Source organism: Strongylocentrotus purpuratus, unplaced genomic scaffold, assembly GCF_000002235.5.
Source record: "Strongylocentrotus purpuratus isolate Spur 01 unplaced genomic scaffold, Spur_5.0 spur5_scaffold_15, whole genome shotgun sequence".
Lineage (NCBI taxonomy): Eukaryota > Metazoa > Echinodermata > Echinoidea > Camarodonta > Strongylocentrotidae > Strongylocentrotus > Strongylocentrotus purpuratus.
In genome coordinates, this window is record NW_022145600.1 from 28,147,324 (window position 1) to 28,167,680 (window position 20,357).

A 20,357-nucleotide genomic window follows, 5' to 3' on the forward strand; every position below is an offset into this window, starting at 1 on the left:
CATTGATTTCATAATGACATGTCTTTTGTTAAATAATATAAAGTGATCTTTATGGGATTAAGATGTTGACACTTGAGGCTTCACGTACCAGTGAAACAGCTACTCAATTACGCCCTTACAAATACCGATCGTCGAGACACACCACCTCAATACTGACAACAAGATAAGAAACGATGAAAGAGTATGCCTACCATCTGATCAGGGTCGGTCACAACTTTCCACTCTATCTGGGTGTCAGAAGGATAGATACCGGGATGGTCGGGTGAGACCAGGGTTGTGATATAGGTGCCATCTTGATTGGTGTATAGGCCGAGCGAACCTGGTCGGAGAGAGAGGAAGAGTTGAAAACATAAATCGTCAACTAATGGTGAAGTAGATTGAAATGGGTTATTTTTGTCTTTATTTCCAGTGCATAAAATTTAAACTATAAAATGATTTAAAAATTTACCGACAGCTACTAATCCCTCTTTTATTTTCACGTAATGTTGGATATTTGTCATCAGATTCCATCAAAACTAGAGTATTAACATCATCCGGTATGTATGTGTTTCGAAGTGGCCTACATTTACAACATTATGTATCATCATTGTTATAAAGATTGATGACGATGAGGATGGCATGGGTGGTGATGACAAAAATTTGATGATGATTATGATGCTGATGATTATTGTTATTATCATTAATATGATCACCAGCATTATTATGAGTATTATTACCATTATCATCATCAGCAGCAGCAGCAGCGGCAGCAGCATCGTCATCGTCTTCAAAATCATCATCGAAATTCTTATCTTGATTTTTAACATCATATCTTTTACTTTTACTTTTACTTTCTACACTGTTTTTCTTTCTGTAAAAAGCTTTGTTGTACGATTGCATTATACTGTCGTGCTATAGCGGTTCATTCGCTTAACTTTTAATCATACGGTTGGGGGTTTGAATCCCAGCCTGGCTCTGTCATTTGGCAAGACGTTATAGGTACTATGTCCTATTTGCAGGCCAAAAGAATTCCAACGGCATTTGAAAGATAATACTATTTTAGAACTTCCTTAAAAAAGGGAGGCTTGAAAATGTCTTTAAGTAGGAAAATAACGACTATTAGTTGTCGAATCGACTTTCTATAGAGCCAGTAAGTAATAGTCTGATTTTCAGACCATTTTACCGAATGGTCGTACGTTTTATGCTGCGCAAAGATTCAATCAGTTTAATTTTGGCCATTACAAGAAGTGGGTTATTGACGTACAAAAATGCTCATTTACCCTTTACAGCTCATTTTATGTAGGCCTATGTCATTACCAAAGAAGAAAAAAGCCAGTCAGTCACTCAATAGTGTCTGACGGTGAAGTCTAGCAAGTAAACGGGTTTTCTTGCATAATTTGAATATTAGGGCACTGCTAACGTTTAAATTTCACATCCATTCATCATTCCTGCAAAGTTTTACAGAATTTGATGTTGGCTGCATATGGGACATTAGTATCTTTAACCTTTCACTTGCATTTCTTTACAAATTATAACTTTTACTGAGTTGCTGTAGCCCCAATTATTGGGCATGAATTAACAATACAATGAGCCCAATATATTGTAAATACACGACGTAATTGCCTGTATAAAGACCTTACTATTATAGTTATATCATTTGATTAAATAATAATGAATCATGTGAACAATCTCAGAATGTGAAGAGAGAGAGAGAGAGAGAGAAAGAGAGGATTAGTTTTAAAAATGAACCGTCCACATCAGTTTTATAACACACTGAAACTTCATGTTCTAGAGTTTTTCTAGAGCGCAGTCATCTTATAATGGCTTACAAAGGGTTAAAATAATAGAAAGCTGCTTATATCGGAGAAATTGTTTACTCTTACCTGATGCGTTCAAAATGAAGACACACAGAAGAAAAGAAGTCAACTCCATCCTCCTCAGATCCCCGATACTCTCTTCCTTTTCTGCTCCGGAGCTGCATGCACTCTTTAAAAGGAGACGGTACAGCTGATCAAAGAAGAACTGAGAAGCTCTGTGTCACGTCGTATATCATCTAAGCTTTTATACTTTTCTTTTCCAATCATAAGACTGACTTGCTGTCTCGCTATTCGTCAACGCTCTAACCGGTTCACTTTGATTGGATGTTATGTAATTTGTTCATCTTACGTGAGAGCGTTATTTAATATTCCATGCTTGTAGTAGGCGGTACGGCCAACCATCTGTCTTGGTAAATATAAACTATTACATGTCATAAGTATCAAAAGTTACCTTCATGAAATAATTCTGGATAACTCCACTCAGCTTAAGGAAATTCGTGGAATATATTTTTATTCAAAAGTTCTTTTTTTGTCAATTTTCCATTTTGCTAGATTCACGAAAGAACCGATTTGGTTTATTTTTTTGTTGAGTCTGTTACTTACCTTAGCGCATTTGCTTTAATTGTGAGCCTAGGGTGTTGTCCTGTAACTTTATTTGAACTGCATGCAAAGTAAGTATTTCTTCCCCTGATAATATGGTTAGCATATATTTACGAAGATTCCATGACACCCAAAATATATTTTCACAAACATTTTCATACATTTTAATTTAATACAGAATTTTATATTTGCATTTTCGGGAATTTCATTTTCGCCTCTTATTTAAAAACCATTAAAAGTGATTCAAATTACAATGGCAATTTATGAGTTCATTTGGGAAAGGCAGAAAGGAGGAGTTCTTAGGCCATAAAAGTGAAAGTTTTTCTTAAATTGCTACTGAAATACAAAACCTAACAATAGTTTGAGAACGTCGCTATCTGAATCAAATTACTTTTTTCAAAAGCTCACATACATCTCTATTAAAGCCCATCAATATTAGTTAACAGGAGGGATTAGACTACCCTGCAAGGTCACTGGACGGTTGGTTATCTCATCAAATCAACTCTCTATTAATATAAGAAAAAAGGATCATGGGGGACCAATAGTCACCGATTATGCATTGTTTGTTATAAAGAGGGAGCAAGTATAGCTATAAGTAGTGCAGCGTGGCTTTAAGTCTTGTTGAGATATGACGCGGTAAACCGACGCATTTTTTTAAACGTGTAAATCAATGACAACTGTGCGCAGCAAAGGTACTGCACATAATGAGCTCTTACATATGGAAAAGTTTGCTTGTATTTGTCTCATAAAAGAAATTGATCACAAACTGACTCCCACACGGTGTTGAGTGCTCAGGGGTCACAGGCCACTGGCTTCATCGGGCAGGTAGCTTCATTATGTGAATGGGTAAATTAACTATTACAAAATGAGGGGACATATTACATTGTACAATAGGGACACACATTGTTTTATTGTGCAGAACATACTCTTTTATTGACTTACTTATTGCATGAAACTATAAAACCAAAATGCATTTTGTATTCTAACAATTGGAGTACAAAGAATAATAACAGGTGAATGAAATGCATAAACACCACAAACACCTGGGGAGGAAGCATTCATAAATTTGAATACATATAGTTGATAAACGACTCCGATGAAACTATAAAACCAAAATGAAATTTGTGTTCTGGCAATTGGAGGACAAAGAATGATAGCATTTGAATGCAATGCTTCAACAGCAACACAAATACCTGGGAAGCTAGGAAGCATCCATAAATTTGAATAATTTAGTTGATAAACGACTCCGCATGTGGACGTTTGTTGGAGCAAAAAGCAGTGGATTCTTAACAACACGAACCCATTTAACAGAATGTCGGAATGTAAATTAAATTTGGCGCTGTTGGAAAATGCAGCTTTCTACCCTGCGACTTTAATGGTACGATCCAGTAAATTAAAACAGTAAAATGGCTCTTATTTTAAAAGTAATCATTAAATAAAACCCAAAACTTCATTGATATAAAAAAATAATATGTTAAAACTTACTAATAATTAAAAAAAAAAGATGTATAAACATTGTGAAAGTGTCGCATTTTACGATAACAGACGCCGATTTAGCGAAGATGACGTCATTAGTGCGCCTGCATCAGGGAATTCAAGGTCAAAAGGTCAATTCAGACACTGATAAGTTATTGGTCGAGCCTTTTTGTTTCCTTTATTCCGACAAAATTATACAATCAATCAAAACAAGTTTAATACCAGAAGAAAGCTAACGATTACTATTTTTATTAATCACTTGCCCAAAAGTCGTTTGACCAAAGTGAAACGAGTGAGAGCTTGCGAGAGCGGTCAAAGTGTGATTGAAACTCGCTATTTGCTCTTCTCCAACGCAAAAAGAGACGACATTGTGCTGGATAAATGTATTTTTTCCGACAAAAGTACAGAAAAGTTGCATATGGTCTTTTTATATCATACTTTATGAAATGTTACCCGAGTGACTTCCGATCGCCCCAATGCTGGAAAGAAATGCACATTTTAGAAAACTTCACTTTTTCATGGAAAAATGCTTATTTGTTCTATGCACGCAAGTCAGATTGAGCGGATGATACAACGTTTCCATATGCATACCACAGGGCGAATCCCCATTGTGCCAAGCCCAAAATTCCCCGTGCCAGCTTTATTTTGAGTTAATCTTATTAATGCGATGGTTCTATGAATAGCGCATGCGAAACACACAGCACAGTCCAATGAGCATTGGACTGCGGCACAGATTGGGGTTAGGTGCGTGTTGAGCCTATGGGAAAGTTTAGGGTTAAGGTTAAATCAAGACCTCATTTAAAAAAAAAAAAAAATCTGTGACGCGAGCCGGATAGCTAACCAGACTTGTCTAGTTAATTATCCAGCTCGTTGTGACCTAACCTATGTGCAGTGGGTATCCACTACGGTACTCGCAAACATGAATTATTTGTATAACATCAAGAATTTAATTATTGATAATAATTATCTAGAATTGGTTTCTTTATCTATTTGTCTATTTAAAAAAAAAAAAAAAACTAAAAAAAAATTCTTGATATCAAGAACTTATTTCTTGATAGCTAAAATTCATGCTCTGCCTCAGGACACCCTTTTCAAGCAGGTGCGAATAGCTCTGAACTGGACTACAAGGCCTTCAAACAAGGCAAACATTTTAAAAATCTATCAAACAGCATGAAAAAAGGCCTCTTGTACGTGGTTCGCTAATGATTGTAGATACAATAAGGTGCTTCAGTTTGATGGATACGTAGAAGTGGCATCTAACCTCCATTTTGACACCGTCGAGAAGTGGCTTCATACTGCGATAGTTGAAGCTTTAGGCATAATAATGATTGGAATTTATTGAAGCCTCGTGCTTTTACTATTATATTTGTCGTTTCATTGTCAATCTTTTGTAGTTAAGTAATTATTTTGTATTATGTTTTATCATGAGAAATACAATATTTCAAAAGGGTTTTCAGTCTCATGACATGATTGCCTTTGACAATTGTCCTGCTCGAGGGAGCTTGCAGACAAAAACGAATTATCTTATTGTTTGGCTTAAACCTAACAAAAGTTTATCAAACTGAACGGCTGGGTAGACCTATATCCAGTTATTTATGGTGGGGACGGAATTCTCAACTCAATTTTTTTATCAGGTGAAAAAAAATCATTGATTGATTAGACATAGTTTGTTAGACATAGTTTCAAAAGCTGACAGTTTCTATTAACAATTGAGTATAATACAGAAGCATGGATTCATCGATTGTTTTGACCTTCTATTTATATTCTTACACTTGAAAAATATTGCTTTCAATTCAATTCAAATTCAAAAATATTGTATTTCTCATGCAAAACATAATACAAAATAATTACATAACTACAAAAGAATTACAATGAAACGACAAATATAATAGTAATAGCACGTGGCTTCAATAAATTCCAATCAGTATTATGCCTAAAGCTTCAACTATCGCAGTATGAAGCCACTTCTCGACGGTGTCAAGATGGAGGTTAGATGCCACTTCTACGTATCCATCAAACTGAAGCACCTAATTGTATCTACAATCATTAGCGAACCACGTACGAGAGGCCTCTTTTCATGCTATTTGATAGATTTTTAAATTTTTGCCTTGTTTGAAGGCCTTGTAGTCCAGTTCAGAGCTATTCGCACCTGCTTGAAAAGGGTGTCCTGAGGCAAAGCATGAATTTTAGCTATCAAGAAATAAGTTCTTGATATCAAGATTTTTTTTTTTAGTTTAAGATTTTTTTTTTTTAATAGACAAATAGATAAAGAAACCAATTCTAGATAATTATTATCAATAATTATATTCTTGATGTTATACAAATAATTCTTGTTTGCGAGTGCCGTAGTGGATATCCACTGCACGGAGGTTAGGTCACAACGAGCCGGATAATTAACTCGACAAGTCTGGTCAACTATCCGGCTCCCGTCATTTTTTTCTGCGGCACAGATTAGGGCTTTTTTTTTAAAGAGGTCTTGATTTAACCCTAAACCTAACCTTAACCCTAACCCTAAAATTTCCCATAGGCTCAACACGCACCTAACCCCAATCTGTGCCGCAGAAAAAAGATAACGCATCCGGCTCATTGTGATGTAACCAAATGCAGTGCATTATAACTAATGTACGAAGTTCAAAATAAGAGTTATTGTTTTATAGAACGGTCGATAAAAATATTACAAAGGCAAGAAGACAGTATACACGCATTCGTAATAGCAGTTATTGTTCATGCTCATTGGACTGTGATATGTGTTTCGCATGCGCTATTCATAGAATCATCGCATTAATTAGATTATCTCAAAATAAAGCTGGCACGGGGGGATTTGGGGCTTGGCACAATGGGGATTCGCCCTGTGGCATGATAAGAGCTCATTATGTGCAGTACCTTTGCTGCGCGCAGTTGTCATATTTACACGTTTAAAAAAATGCGTCGGTTTACCGCGTCATATCTCAACAAGATTTAAAGCCACACTGCACTACTTATAGCTATACTTGCTCCCTCTTTATAACAAACCATGCATAATCGGTGACCATTGGTCCCCCGTGATCCCTTTTTTCTTATATTAATTGAGAGCTGCTTTGATGAGATAACCAACCGTCCAGTGACCTTGCAGGGTAGTCTAATCCCTCCTGTTCACTAATATTGATGGGCTTTAATAGAGATGGATGTGAGACTTTGAAAAAAGGAGTTTGATTCAGATAGCGACGTTCTCAAACTATTGTTAGGTTTCGTATTTCAGTAGCATTTTAAGAAAAATTTCACTTCTATTGGCCTAAGAATTTCTCCTTTCTGCCTTTCACAAAGGAACTCATAAATTGCCATTGTAAATTGTATCACTTTTTTGCTTTTGTTGTTATCATTAGGTGATACGTACGTAGACGTATCACCTTTTGATTTCGTCAAGATTTTTATTATTTATTTATTTATTATTATTTATTATTATTCTTCCTCGAATTTGTTCGCAGGATATCTCAAGACTGAATAAAGCCATTATCATGAAACTTGCCATGATGATAGATCTTAGTCTAACTTAGAACTGCGTGACTTTTTAGAGAGTCAAAATTATCGTGACGTCATCCAGGCGCCATTTTGTGAAAATCAACTAATGATCATATCTTCATAACGGAAAAGTATTTCTCATTCATAATTATCACGATTAAGATAAATGTCCGTCCGGTCAAGTTGAGGTCAATAAAAGTGCGCAAATGCGCGCGTGCGCGTTCGTCGGCGCGTTTACGCGCGCGCAAAAATTTAAAATGCTCCAAATCATCCCAAATTTTTTTTGCATACGTTTCAGGCCATATGGAGCATTTGATAAAAAAATTACGCACACGCGCATTCGCGCGCGTTTTCGCGCGTACTGGCATTTTGCAACATAGAATCGCCGATTTTGTTCTGTCATCATATTCGGTACATTTTTCCAAGCATTTTGATAATTTGTTCACCTTTTATTAACGCAATGAGCGTCCGTCAAAGTTGACAGCACGCGCGGATTTGCGTTATCTTTATCCACAATACATGGGCAAAAACATGCCTATATAAAATTCATTGTAACTCTTTAGAATAGATAGAAACTTCTAATATTTTTTCATATTTGGATAGATTATGAGTCGGAGATATGATTTCATGTCTCATTTTATCCTCAATTAACTCATGACGTCATCATAATGGCCTCCAAACTCAAAATTTCAATTTGCATATTATGACGTCAGCATATTTTTGGAAAATTGATTGTATCTCTGTAAATATGGATCAATTTTCTTTTTAATTTTAATATGTTCTAGCTGAGAAAATTTTCTACAAATGTAGTTTTCACAATTGTTATTTTTGACAAAAGTATCATAGTGTATTTTTGCGATTAAAGGAGGCATGTCAATTTTTCGCATTTTGCGTGTATTCTCTGAGGGACATGACTTTTTCTCAAAACTGGATTCTACACTCCTGTCTTTCGCGAGCAAAATCTCCGTTGTTTTAGCTTTGTTTTCGCTGAGCTTTGGATATGTTTTAGCTGAGACAATGAGCTATCAAAAGTGTGCCTTTTATTTTTCGATTAGATGCCGGGATCATGCTCATATTTCACTTGCAAAGTAGGATTTCTGAATTCCATTTCCCGTTTACGTGTAATCGCTATGGGAGATGTTTTGGTATATCGGTAACGCACTTGACTTCCAACCTCGAGATCCCTGGTTCGAGTCCGGGTGTCTCCAACACTTTTTTTTCTTCACTTTTTTTTCCTTTTGACCTTCACTGTACCATCTACTTTGATTATTTAAACACGTAGATTCGCAAATAATGTCATAAATAACCCTTTTTACTTTATTATTACCCTATTTTCACTTAATCCATTACTTTTTGCGTGTAATCCCTATTGGAGATGACTTTTTCTAAAATCTGGAGTCTACATTCCTGTCTTTTGCGAGCAATATCGCCGTTATTTCGGCTTGGATTTTGTTGATTTTTGAGTATGTTGTCGCTGAGACTATATGCTATCTAAATCAACCCTCATTTTTTCAATAAGATGTCATGATCGCGCTCATGATCATAATCATGATCATCACGATCATCATTATCATAATGATGCTAATCATTTATCAATTACATTTTCATTTCTTTGAATAAGATAAAATCGTCAAAAGGTGTTCTTCATGATGTAAATTAGAGTCAAATGTGTAACTTGTTACTGCACAGGGTCAAAGGTCATATATTGTTTCAATCTATCTTCCCTAGATCCATGATGATCAAGGAGACACAATTTAATCTTGACATATGAATAGATCATAATGGGAGAAGCATATGAATGGGAGAAGCATTTTACAAAATAATATATCGTGTAATGCATTATTCGTTATGTAAACCATTATCATACGTATCACCTAATTCGTCTAAGTGACGAATTAAAGTCTAGTTTCATTCTATATTTGTATTTTTTTTTAAACTTTATAATGAGTGTTGAATAAACTTTGAATTTGAATTGAATTGAATTGGTTTTAAATAAGAGGCGAAAACGAAATTCCCGAAAAGGCAAATATAAAATTCTGTATTAAATTAAAATGTATGAAAATGTTTGTGAAAATATATATCTTTGGTGTCATGGAATCTTCGTAAATATATGCAAACCATATTATCAGGGGAAGAAACACTTACTTTGCGTGCAGTTCAAATAAAGTTACAGGACAACACCCTAGGCTCACTATTAAAGCAAATGCGCTAAGGTTAGTAAAAGACTCAATAAAAAAAAATAAACAAAATCGGTTCTTCCGTGAATCTAGCAAAATGGAAAATTGACAAAAAAGAACCTTTGAATAAAAGTATATTCCACGAATTTCCTTAAGCTGAGTGGAGTTATCCAGAATTATTTCATGAAGGTAACTTTTGATACTTATGACATGTAATAGTTTTTATTTACGAAGACAGATGGTTGGCCGTACCGCCTACTACAAGCATGGAATATTAAATAACGCTCTCAAGTAAGATGAACAAGTTACATAATATCCAATCAAAGCGAACCGATTAGAGCGTTGACGAATAGCGAGACAGCAAGTCAGTCTTATGATTGGAAAAGAAAAGTATAAAAGCTTAGAGGATACGACGTGACACAGAGCTTTTCTGTGCTTCTTTGATCAGCTGTACCGTCTCCTTTTAAAGAGTGCATGCAGCTCCGGTGCGGAAAAGGAAGAGAGTATCGGGGATTTGAGGAGGATGGAGTTGACTTCTTTTCTTCTGTGTGTCTTCATTTTGAACGCATCAGGTAAGAGTAAAAAATGAATCCGATATAAGCAGCTTTCTATTATTCTAACCCGTTGTAAGCCATTATAAGATGACTGCGCTCTGGAAAAACTCTAGAACATGTAAGTTTGTGTTATAAAACTGGTGTGGACGGTTTATTTTTAAAACTAATCCTCTCTTGCTCTCTCTCTCTTCACATTCTGAGATTTTTCACATGATTCATTATTCTTCAAATAAATGATATAACATAGTAAGGTCTTTATAAAGACAATTATATGGTGCATTTACAATATATTGGGCTCATTGTATTGTTAATTCATGCCCAATAATTGGGGCTACAGGAACTCAGCGAAAGTTATAATTTGTGAAGTAGGCAAGTGACAGGTTGAAGCGATGTACAGTGGCCTAGCTACGTGGGGGACGTGTCTGCAATCGAGATCGGGGGATCAGAGATGAAGGTAAAAGAAAGTGAAATAATATAAGGAGCTGGAAAACCCTCTTCAAAGATATTTATATTATGTGAATCCGGAACGTGGGGATAACGTGATATGTCTTAAAAGAAATATGTTGTAACAGGTGCATAAGACGATTATCGAAAATACTTTGGGATGATCCGATCTACGTCCTTAATGTAACGTACAGCTGAGACGAAAGGGAAACGGAGAAGACAAACGGGAAAAGAGACAGAGAGAGTATGTATTTGTATCCGATTCACTTTCAAATGCAAACATTTCCCTCTGTAAACGGGTAAGGGTTATATCCCCCTTCTGCCTTTAGTCATTCTGCCCCCTCAAAATGTGACCATCTAATACAGCGTTTTTCAATCGGGATGCCGCGCGAATATTTGTACATATATCAACAAATATATGTTGGAATGACGTCCAATTCATGTATGACCTATCAGAAAATGCAAGATGCCCAAATATCCGCTATAGAGATATCTCATTTAGTTTTTTAAGGAGGAAGTTCCTCTTAAATACACTTCACTATCTCTGAAATCTTGTGTTCAACACAAGATTTCAGAAATAGTAAAGTGTTTGTTTTTTCTCCCTTGCCTCGCTCACTCACTCGAAACGGGTTAGTTTCAGGCGGCGAAATCCATGAATATCCCCTTTCAAAGATATCATGATACTGGGGCACTTCGCTGTCAGAATATCGTCATGATTCGGGCAGCATGGCCCCCGAATATAAAGTCATGTATTGTATTTTTTATATCGAAATCAAATTTATACCACAACTACAAGTGTAACTGTCGTTTTACCTACTCGTTTGCTTCACTTCTCGCAAAATTGATAAATCAGTGTGATTTCTGGCAAAGAGATGTCCAAATATATATATTTTGTTTTTATTTCATCTAATGTACATTGATGACTAAATAATTTTTCCGATAGCTCACTTCACTCGCTCGCACTATTAAAGATCAGGATAGTATATTTTAGGGCTCCTTATGTCCACCTATAGCTGCGCCACTTAACATGGTAAATGTTAAAAAAACGAAGACAATAGTTTTCTTTTGTTATTCAAATATTAAATGCGGCTATGAAGAAATACAAGTATTTAAATCAACTTACCAACGATTCTTATCATTAAAGGTGATGCAAAGTTTTGGGAATTTTTTTTAAATTGGCTGGATAGTGATTCTTTACAATTTTGAAATATTTAGAAGGCCATGTGAAGTATTATAAGCACTAGAAAATTTAGCCCCTAAAATACTTCTGCTTTCGAGAAAAATTGAATATCAAAATTTACCGGTACTCCGGTAAATTTCGATATTTTCAAATGAAAGATGAAAAATATCCAACATTACGAGAAAATAAAAAAGGGATTAGTAGCTGTCGGTAAATTTTAAAATCATTTTATAGTTTAAATTTCATGCACTGGGAGTAAAGACAAAAAGAACCCATTTCAATCTACTTAACCATTAGTTGACGATTTATGTGATCAACTCTTCCTCTCTCTCCGACCAGGTTCGCTCGGTCTACACACTAACTACGATGGCACCTATATCACAACCCTGGTCTCACCCGACCATCCCGGTATCTATCCTTCTGACACCCAGATAGAGTGGAACGTTGTGACCGACCCTGATCAGATGGTAAGCATACTCTTTCATCGTTTCTAATTATGTTGTCAGTATTGAGGTGGTGTGTCTCGACGTTCGGTATTTGTTAAGGCGTATTTTAATTATTCCCCGAGTTTAACCCCCGAGTTATTTGATTTGATTTGATTTGATTTATTGGTTAATGCATCTTTTTTCTTTTTTTAATCATACATTTTCATGAACATGATATGGTTTGATACAATACTTTAAGTGTATACAATTTTAAACAGATAATAAACGAAACTAAAGAAATATATTGAATGCATATTTAACATACATTAAATGCAGGAGGGCTAAAGAAATAAGCAAAGTAACTTTTCACTGGTACGTGAAGCCTCTACTGTTGAACCCCCCCCCCCCTCAAAAAAAAATTGTGGGTGTGTTTTGGAGGAACCCCCCCCCCCCTCAGGTTTTTGTTGTGCTAATGGGTGACCAAAAAAGGTGACCCCCCCCCCCCCTCCCCCCCCCCCCCACCAACGGAACAAAATATCGATCGGAAAAATGTTCAAATTTCAGGACAAAATAATTGTAACGACTCAACCAGTCGCTGAATAAGCGGGGGGGGGGGGGGGGGGGGGGGGGGGGGGGGGGGGGGGGGGTAAGAGGACACTTTTTTTTCGTCCCCCAAAAATCGCAATGCCGTTGAATAATCGGGGGGGGAGGGGTAAGAGGACACTTTTTTTTTTTTTTTTTGTGTCTCGAAATTTGAAAATTTGACATTTTGCTCCGTTGGGGGGGGGGTGGGGATAAGGCCACCTTTTTAAGGTCAGCGAGTGGCATAATATATATATTTTTTTTTTTTATACAAAAACACACACACACACACACAAAGGGGGTGGGGTGGGGTTTGCTCCAAAATACACACATACAAAAATGAAGGGGGTTCAACCCCCCACCCCCCCCCCCCCCACTCCGCCTGCGTATTCGCATGATGGGTGGTGTATTAACTGATTGTTTATCATGGTTTCCTAGTTACTTCAAAGGTCGTCGTATATGTACCAAATTTTTAGCTCATTTACATCATCAAAGTCGAATATAGATTACGGGGTTCCCCAAGGATCTATGTTTGACCCGATGTTTATAATTTACATTGGTGAAATTGTAAAACATATAAAGAAATGCTCTGTTCACTTATATGCTGATGAAACAGTAATTTGTCTCTCACACAGAAACGTCCTCAACTTTAGAGTCCGTATTAAATTCTGAACTTCATAGAATATTTAATTGGTTGTGTAACTCCAAATTGAGCCTCAATTGTGAGAAAACAGTAAGCATGTTATTTTGCTCAAACGGAATGTTTACTAAATGTAGCAAGCTGAACTTGAATGTAAATGGGTAAATATATGTCATGTTTAATGTACGAAGTATCTAGGTATGTTGTTAGATCCGAGTTTAAATTGGAATTTGCATATTGATGCCATGTGTTCTAGGATAAGTAATCTCATACGCGTATTAGTTCGATTGCGTCATATCATTGATCTATCTAGTATGAAAATGATGTTTACTGCCATTTTTCTTCCTATTTTTGACTATGGTGATATAATATATGGAGCAGCCTGTGCTAAACATGTCAACTGTTTACAGAAACTTCAAAACAGGGCATTTCGAATCATATTTGGAATAAGTCCCTGCAGTCATTTAATCAGGGAATTACATGCTCGATTAGGCTGGAAATCTTTAACAACTAGACAAGGCCTTCTGGCGCTTGCGGTCAATCGGAGTGGCGCGCGGCTTTTCCAAGAAATTAATAAAAATAATTAAAAATTAAAAATTAAAAATTAAAGAAAGAAGAAAAATTAAAATTTATATTTTAAAATTAAAAAACTCAGCAATATCAAAAAGTCGCAGTCGAAGTTGAGCCCAAAATGTAAACAAGCCATTTTGTTTGTTTGATTTTCACTTGATTTTGACATTTTTGTGTTTATTGCACCAAAATAACTACATATAAATTAACTTCCAGTGTAGATTTTAGCAAGGAATTATACTGATTATTTCACATCAATATGAATTATGATTGATGTTTTATTGAACAAAAAGGTGTTAAAAATGCCACATCTGGGCCTTAAAAAAGCCCTAAAATCCACTAGCTTCCGGGGGCTTCGCCCCCTTGGACCACATCCAGAATCGGCTCGGTCGCTACGCTCCCTCGCAACACAGTCACCAAACATAAGGTTGGCACTTCAACCTCAATCCATTTTTGTTTTGGCACTTCTAATGAACTAGTTGAGAAGGCCTGCTCTAATGTCTCATCAAAACCTATTATTGGCAAAACCCATAACAGATTATTGTAAACGTACTTTCTCTTACAGAGGTGCTATTCAATTCAATAATTTTTCATATTTTTAGTCACGTGTTTCTCACGACTCAATATGTATATAAAATCATAACAATAATATTGGACCCCATGAAAGAACAGTCTTGTATTTTTGGCTGGAATGAACTGGGTAACCTTCTTACTTCATTATTGTCTTCTTCTTCCCAGATGTGGGATTTTTAACACCTTTTTGTTCCATAAAACATCAATCATAAATGGCTTGCTTTCTTCCGGGGGGGGGGCACAAAATGGCATGGGGTGAAATCAATGGCGTACGCAGGATTTTGTCAAGGGGGGGGGGGTTAACAAATTTAAGTCGGGCCGAAAATTTCGCAACGACTCAGCCGGCCGCTGAATATGCAAGGGTGGGGGGGGGGGGGGGGGTAAGAGCACATTATTTTTGTTTTGCTCCCGAAAATTCAGAGAATAAATAAATCATAAACAAATCCTCTGTGTGCCCATACCTTGAGCCCTAATGCATGGCCGTCCAAAGGATTTGTAATGTTTGGGACCAGGGAAAAATGTAATAAATTATTGAAAATTTATTGCATTTTCTGTTTTTTTTTAATAGAAACTGCCCCCTACCCTAGCCATCCCCCCCCCCCTAGCTGCGCACAGTCACGGTTCAGTAACAAAGCATTGGCCTCGTTACTGTGAGGCCCAAGGATCAAAACCGTGTCGATGTGCTATATTAGTGCCCTTTCGTGGGGCATTAATCCTCATTATAATGTTATTTATGACTTAAGGGCGTAGGTCCCCTAGTTGATAAGCATAGTAGCATACACATGCTTTAGCAGTCACGCAAAACACACATTGGCTATTTATTATTCAATAACATCTGAGAATGTATACTTTTATCTAGATCTATTATTTTTGAATTATTTTTAAAATAATTCCATATATTGGGGTAAAACAAAAATATTCCAACTATATGAGCGACAGTGTATATCAAATGATAGAACGGCAAAGTAATGTGCAGGCTAAAGGCCTTATATTTATGACTTAAGGGCTTAGGTCCCCTAGTTGATAAGCATAGTAGCATACACATGCTTTAGCAGTCACGCAAAACACACATTGGCAAATTATTATTCAATAACATCTGAGAATGTATACTACTATCTAGATCTATTATTTTTGAATTATTTTTAAAATAATTCCATATATTGGGGTAAAACAAAAATATTCCAACTATATGAGCGACAGTGTATATCAAATGATGGAACGGCAAACTAATGTGCAGGCTAAAGGCATCTCTAACCCCCCCCCCCCCCCCCCCCCCCTCAGCGCAGCAAAATTATGCTCATACGCGCGCCCATGCGTACAGCAGTTATCAGCAATGGTCATGATGTATAATGATGGGCATATCATCTATACAATCCCTTAATTTGTGTAAATCTAGTACATGTTTTTCACTTTAAAATGCCTAAAGATTAGACTTGGCGAAATGAATGATTTAACAAGCACGTGATTGTAATATGTGCGCAGGTAGTGATTGACGTCAAAATACTAGATATTGAACATATCTGGGATACGGTGCATATTCATCACGTGTCAACTGATGGGATGACTGCTACGAATCTCTCATTGGCTAGCAGTTCTGTGACGTCACTTATTCTACCGGGAGGATCTACGGTGGTCAGCTTCTGTAGTGACGTTATTGAGCAGCGCCAGGGCTTTGTCATGGAGTTTACGTCATACGATTGCGATACTTTAATTTGCACCTTTAATTTCTGCAAAAATTGTACATTATTGTGGTACATGACGTTTTATAATTTCCTTGATTGTATAGCCCAAAACAATATTTACGCTCTATTCATATGTATATTTTTGTTATATACAAGAAATTGCTGTCAGATTTACCTTGAACAATTACACATCTCTTCTTTTTTCTTTTTAATTAGAATTTCTTTGAATGAGACACCGTTGGATCAATTGAATAATGACGATTTATGTTAATTGTGTTCTGGTTATTTTAAGTTTTAAGTTTTTTCTGCATACAAATCTTAAAGCACTCTATTCATTGCAGCTTCATATCCTCTTAATGCATTTATCGAAATTTAATTTAATCATGATTTTCTGAATGATTGTTTGTAATTATTTTGTATACTTATATAATGTGAACCTTGCAATATATTCTATTATGTCTCGGAATGGCATGTGAGGGTGCACATGCCCCCGGGCAACAGGGAAGAATTTCGCTTTTGTGCACCCTGACCCACATGCTATTCCTTCTTTATCTTACTTTGTATTTTTCCTATTTCACTCTGTATACACCTATATACACTGTACATGCTGAATGTGTTTTTATGGTCGAATAAATAATAATAATAATAATAATAATAATACTGGTAAGAGCATGGGTGCATATCTTTTGAATGATTAAAATACGTACTGGAAATGAAAGCTTGTAGCCGGTAGTATAGTTACAGGGGCACTAGGCTAGTTCCCTCACATCAAAAGACAACAAAAAGATAAAGTAAGGGAAGGGGAGTTGACATGAACAAGATATTTTACCAGCTTCTTCCACACCTTATACCTCAATCGATTACCTTGTAATATGATATGTTATTCATGAAGTAAGTCTGGTAGCGCTGCCCCCCCCCCCCAATTTAACCAGTGCCCCCCTCAATGGGTGGGACAAAAAATAAAACAAAACAAAGTGTTTTTTAAAAGTGATACTTTTAGTAATAATTATGAATAAATGAAAACTAAATAGGTTGAGCTGAACGCCAGTGGTGTAGTGTTGGTCCATATATTGAGGAGCGAGGACCACGATTAATCTGACCTTTGATTAGGAAGTAGCTATAGAGTGTCTACTTTTCATCTGCCCTTCCCCTTTCCCCGTTTTCCCGTTTCCTTCTCTTTTCTTTCCGTTCAATTAGGGGTAAGAAGTCCTTATTGCTCTTCCCCCCCCCCCAACGGCCTGGTTCACCACTGCTGAGTACAAATAAATTAAATTATCACGTATACCATGGACTTAATACAGATGGACATTCAACGTGATTCTTTCTTTGATCCAATCATAGTCGCCGCCTTCTAATTATGTGCATCTTAATGAGAACATTCAGCTGTTTTAACAATAACGACTGCGTAAGCATTTTCGGTCATTTACAAAGGAGCAGTTTCCCTCTCTTGGGTTTTGTTTGGATGGTGTGCTCTGTAAGAGTGTGTCTTAAATAAAAGCATCCTCAATGGGGAGCAGCAAAGTTGAAAAGCAGACGATTTTGGTGATATCAAATGTATTATTACTGATTCGCAAACTTTCGCACACACCTATGACCTTATAAAACAATTAGAAGGCCATGATCTGTATCAGCCCTGTGCGTTGTAACTCTGGAATATTATGAGGAAATAGGGGGAAACGGGATTTTAAATCACAACCAAAAAATCAAAAATAACCTCTATCTGGTAATATCAACATGTTTTTCCAAAAAAAATACATGTACAGTACACGGAACAACAATCTCCGATTGTAAGCCAGAACTGCACATCTATTTTCCTTGATTTAGGCGAGTAATTATCTTCTGCGCATGTAGATTTACATGTATAAAATCACTATCTTGATTCTGTCCCGGCTTTTTGCCGGCGACCATGATGAGACCAAAGGGAAGAAACATGTACGGAATGTTATTGAGACGACATTGACGGAGACAATCACAATGAATTCGTTAAGAAAACGATGAATGTCCATCCGTAATACGTCCATGCGTATACGTACGGGTTTATTTTTTGTTTGACCTGACTGTTGATAAAACATGTGTTTGCTTGTAAATAAGCAACCAGGGGACCAACGGCTTTGAGATCTTTCTAAGTGACTTGATAATGAGGATTAACGCCTTTCCAAAGGGCACTAGCATATCGACTTCGTTTCGAATCCGGGACATCCCGGTTACGAGACCATTGCTCAACCACTAAGCCATCGCGCCTGCACAAAAAGACATGATCAATGTATTATCTACATGTACTAGTAATTCCGTTCGTGCTTGGTTATATCTATAGAAACATCAATGGTTGACACAACGGGAGAGGATTTCTACTGTCACTCTGGTCATCAATACATCCGGGTCAGTGCAAGATGTGATGGGATTGTTGACTGCCCTGACTTCTCAGATGAAATTGGATGTGACGGTATTTATGGAAAACTCTTTCTAAAATAAAGAAGGGATATTGTTCGAGAAATATATGTGTCAAACAACAGTTGAATAACAGCGTGTATTTTATTTATATGTGTTCTATATCTATTTAGTTCTTATGCTTATGTTTCGGCATCATGCATACATAATGAATTTGAACACAAGTCATGATCAGATAATGATTCTGGGTCCAACAAAGAAATCGAAAACTTGGTAAACCCATGGAAAATGAAATTTCTTTCAGGTCATAATTTGTTTTCATTAGATTAAACATTTGTAAACATATTGAAAACATAAATGATGTGAAGGATGAAAAAGTTCGCCTTTAAACAAGACTAGTATGCGTGGATATTTTGTTAACCCTTTTATAAACTGTGCCAAAAAATCAGTTTGTGCAAGAAAATGATTAGGTAAGGGTGGACAAAATAAAGAAGAGAAATAAAGTAAAATAGGACTATTCAGAGTTGTGTTAAGGCAATTTTGAATGAAGGGGAATTTGACAAATTAGGGGGTGGGAGGGGGGGGGGTACTTAAAATTGTTGGATTTGCAGGATTAAACAAATACCAACATCAATCCTACCGTGACTTAGTGATCCTAATTTCACCACGCTTCTGTTTTCTTTCCTCTTTCTCTGTAATAATACCCAGAATGTAGTCCCGGTGCATACCAATGCAACGGAATTGATATTTGCCTCCTTCCCAGATTGCAATGCGATGGAAGGATTGATTGCCCACACGAAGACGATGAGATGTTTTGTGGTAAGAAGTTAATACACAATGGCCTGCATTCTGCTCAAATTTAAACCCATTGCAGGGTCTATATTCGTGTCTTACCAAAGGAAGTTATACAAATGCCTATTTTTTCCTATATTGAAATATGACGATTTAACCTAATAAAGAGAATGTGGAAAACTGACTCTTTCATTTTTGGCCTAGAGTTGGGGTTCGAAGAAGTCATGATTTTTCAAGGTAAACTTCTTCTTTTTTTTTTTCTTTTTTTTTTTTAGGGGGGGGGGGTCATTATATGGCTTTACGCTGTAAGTCAAAAATAATAAAATTAATAATACCTGTTTTGTAATTCTTTTTTGTAATCGTTTCTATTCTCCATTTTTATAGTACCACTCATATATATCTATATACAGAGATACTGCGTTGCCCGGCTAATTGTTCTTGCGGCGAGTCTCAGGAGTACGTCGGGAGCCCTCGTCTCACTGCACCAAGTGCACCTCGCTGCGGCGAACCCGACTGGTTGCCTTTTTGGGTGAAATGCACGGACGGCTGGAATGAAGGCTACGCGAATGCAACAGCGCCAAAGGCTATAATTATGTAAATGAAGTAGAATAAAAACGATGGCAAAGACATTTCAAGAAATGAAATTAAAGGCAATTTGATTACCCTCCTGTATATTGCCTTCAGAAATCAAGGTCGGATCGAGTAATATGATTATGTCATTGGCACATTTCAAGGTAATAGATGAGGCTATTAAAGTTGACTTTGAGTGACTTTTCGGAAGTCTTTGTGATCGTGGGATTGAAGGAATTGTAGGGATAAACAATCATGTATGGAGGGGGTAGAGACAGAGAGAGATAGTGTGTGCGTGTATGTGTGTGGGTGGATGCGCGCGTGTGCGTGTGTGTGTGTGTTTGTGCGCTCGTGTTTATGTGTGTAAGAGAGAGACAGACAGACACAGAGAGACAGACAGACGCAGAGAA

The 20,357-nt window shown here is 36.6% G+C and overlaps 1 protein-coding gene across 1 annotated transcript; it reads left to right on the top strand.

Annotated features, from left to right (window-relative positions):
- The first annotated feature begins 9,771 nt into the window (after positions 1 to 9,771).
- Positions 9,772 to 17,515, top strand: LOC105443842. The gene is made up of 4 exons (XM_030986035.1): positions 9,772 to 10,119; positions 12,065 to 12,192; positions 15,998 to 16,229; positions 17,499 to 17,515. Exons 1-4 carry the CDS (start codon positions 10,071 to 10,073, stop codon positions 17,513 to 17,515), a joined length of 426 nt encoding a protein of 141 aa, XP_030841895.1. The 5' UTR covers positions 9,772 to 10,070.
- Positions 17,516 to 20,357: the final 2,842 nt, after the last annotated feature.

What these genes read in the sequence shown, in the direction of transcription:
- LOC105443842 (XM_030986035.1), top strand. Translation starts at nt 10,071, where the DNA reads ATGGAGTTGACTTCTTTTCTTCTGTGTGTCTTCATTTTGAACGCATCA. An exon ending in CTTCATTTTGAACGCATCAG is followed by an intron (nt 10,120 to 12,064) that starts GTAAGAGTAAAA and finishes CTCTCCGACCAG; the next exon opens with GTTCGCTCGGTCTACACACT. An exon ending in TGACCGACCCTGATCAGATG is followed by an intron (nt 12,193 to 15,997) that starts GTAAGCATACTC and finishes ATATGTGCGCAG; the next exon opens with GTAGTGATTGACGTCAAAAT.